This window comes from Octodon degus, unplaced genomic scaffold, assembly GCF_000260255.1.
Source record: "Octodon degus isolate 3935 unplaced genomic scaffold, OctDeg1.0 scaffold00175, whole genome shotgun sequence".
NCBI lineage: Eukaryota > Metazoa > Chordata > Mammalia > Rodentia > Octodontidae > Octodon > Octodon degus.
Genome location: NW_004524751.1, coordinates 5099734 through 5102076, shown reverse-complemented (window position 1 = coordinate 5102076; position 2343 = coordinate 5099734). Strand labels below are relative to the sequence as shown.

General features: G+C 37.2%; 1 protein-coding gene across 1 annotated transcript; it reads left to right on the top strand.

The window, feature by feature from the left end:
* The first annotated feature begins 98 nt into the window (after positions 1-98).
* On the top strand, positions 99-941 carry Znhit3 (zinc finger HIT-type containing 3). Its single transcript, XM_004643422.2, has one exon. The coding sequence runs from the start codon at positions 99-101 to the stop codon at positions 624-626; it is 528 nt and encodes a 175-aa protein (XP_004643479.1). The 3' UTR covers positions 627-941.
* Positions 942-2343: the final 1402 nt, after the last annotated feature.

Genomic DNA, 2343 nt, shown 5'->3' with positions numbered 1-2343 from the left:
TTTTTTTTAAAAGAGAAAAATGTAAAACAAAATTTGAAAACAAGATAATAGTAAAGTAACCATGGTTGATACACTGCGTATTGTTATCTTTAAATTAGATGCTCAGGCGTTCGGAGCGAGCTGTGCGGCGCGCTGTGGCGTCGGTGGGCTGCAGCACCGCGGTCTGCGTGACCTGCTTGGAGAAGCCCAAGTCCAGGCGCCCGACCTGCCGCGTGCCCTGCTGCTCCGTGACCTGCTTCAAGAAGCACAGAGAGCAGTGCAACCTTGAAACTCATCCTGTTGAGAAAAGAAGATCGGTTCCTCTCCTGAAAGCTGCACAGCTTGAGGAAAACAAAGACGACGATTCGTCTGTAGCTGATTTTCTCAATAGTGATGAAGAAGAAGATAGAGTTTCTTTGCAAAATTTAAAGAATTTAGGTGAATCTGCACCATTAAGAAACTTACTGCTTAATCCGCACCTGAGACAGCTGATGGCCAACCTCGGTCAGGGGGATGACAAAGCAAAGCTCATGAGAGTCTACATGCAAGAGCCCTTGTTTGTGGAGTTCGCCGACTGCTGTCTAAGGGTTGTAGAACCATCCCAGAATGAAGACTCTTGGGGGGGGGGTCACTGTGCTCCTCACTGAAGCTCGTAGCTGACACTCAGAACCTGACCATCGCTTCTCCCAGGCCGCCCGCCAGCAAGTGGAGGCCGGTGATGTCCCCGCCAGAGGCAGCAGACTGGCTGCTACAGGCTGTGCAGGCCCTTGCCTCCACTGGTGTGGGCTCGTGTTTCAGCCATGAGTTTACTGAAGGTGGCAATCCTTTGTGAGGAGACTTGGCATGCACGTGTACATGGTTGTCTTAAAATATTTTATTTTTGGTAGTTGGGGCAGAGATCATAAATATCAGGTTTTATACTCGTGAGTTAAAAACTGGATCATTATTAATAAAATCAAGATATGGAAAAAAATTAGATACTCAGAATACAAGTTTTAAGCACTTAATTGTTCAAAATGTTACCACAAACCTTTGTTTTCAATGAGCTAACAGAAATTAATGTTATAATGATTTTAATTATACTATTAAAACTATAAGATAAATATGCCTTCAGGACTTTAGTTACTCATATTGATATAAAATGTTAAAAGTAATTACACAATTTATATATAAAGTAATAAAATGAAACATCATAATGGAACTTTAGGGTACTCTTTTTGCTTTTTGTCATGCGTAAAAACATGTCAGTGTATATCTTCATTTATAGAAAAATATATGTGTCTGTCATTTTCATTTCAATTTGTGAATGGAAATACGTTAGATTCCAAGTAATTATAAAACATTAAATATTTAATATTTTTCTCATGAAATAACATTTGTTTTCTCATAATATTTATGGTCTTCTTTTTGGAGATAATAATACTGCATAGATCACTAACAATGCAGTATTTAAAGTACTGTTCTATTTCACTTCAGACATTATCTCTTAAAATTATATTTGTAAATTTTAGACACCATTTGTTAGCTTTTAATTTTACATTCATATTTTTTAATATTAGTTTCCTTTTTCCCTTCCTTCCTTCCTTCCTTTCTTTCTTTCTTTCTTTCTTTCCTTCTTTCTTTCGTACCAAGGATCAAACTCAGAAACTTGCACTTGGCAGGCAGGTGCTTACACTGCTTACCTATATCCCTGGTCCAACGTTAGAATTGTGTAGTATTTCTTGACTTTCTTCAGAAAACTTAATACTTACACAAATTTGACAATATTTAAATGTCTACAACATTAATATTTTTTCTTTCTTTATTTTAGAATAAATCCTAAAAATAAGTATGTTAGCTATTCTCCACATATGATGTGAACCACTATAAGAAATTATTGGAATAGCTGACTTGTAGCTCTAGCATTCCTCTGCAAGTAGAATGGCAATCCTTCTTTTAAGAACATCGCTTTTTAAATACCAAGATCTCCCCAATATCATGTGAGGGTATTTAATGTCCCTTTTGTTGATATTAAGATGTGGGGTCTATTGGGAAGAGATGAGAAAGGCCTTTTTTTTTTTTTTCTCTTCTTTCCACTCCCATGAAGAGACATGTTTTCCTCTGCAGAGGAAGGATGCAGTAACTGATGCCATTTGAGGAGACAGAACACTACTCACTAGACCCAGAAGTTACCTGCCCTTTGATCTTGTATTGTTCAACCTTCAGACCTGTGAGCTTTTATTATTTATAAATTACACCCTCATCAGTATTTTGATAAAACAACATAAAGAGACTAAGACAACTAGATAACAGAAAATTGTTTGGGCATTTATCACTTTTACATGAGAAGCAAGAACACAAGAACACAGACTCTATCCTAACTTT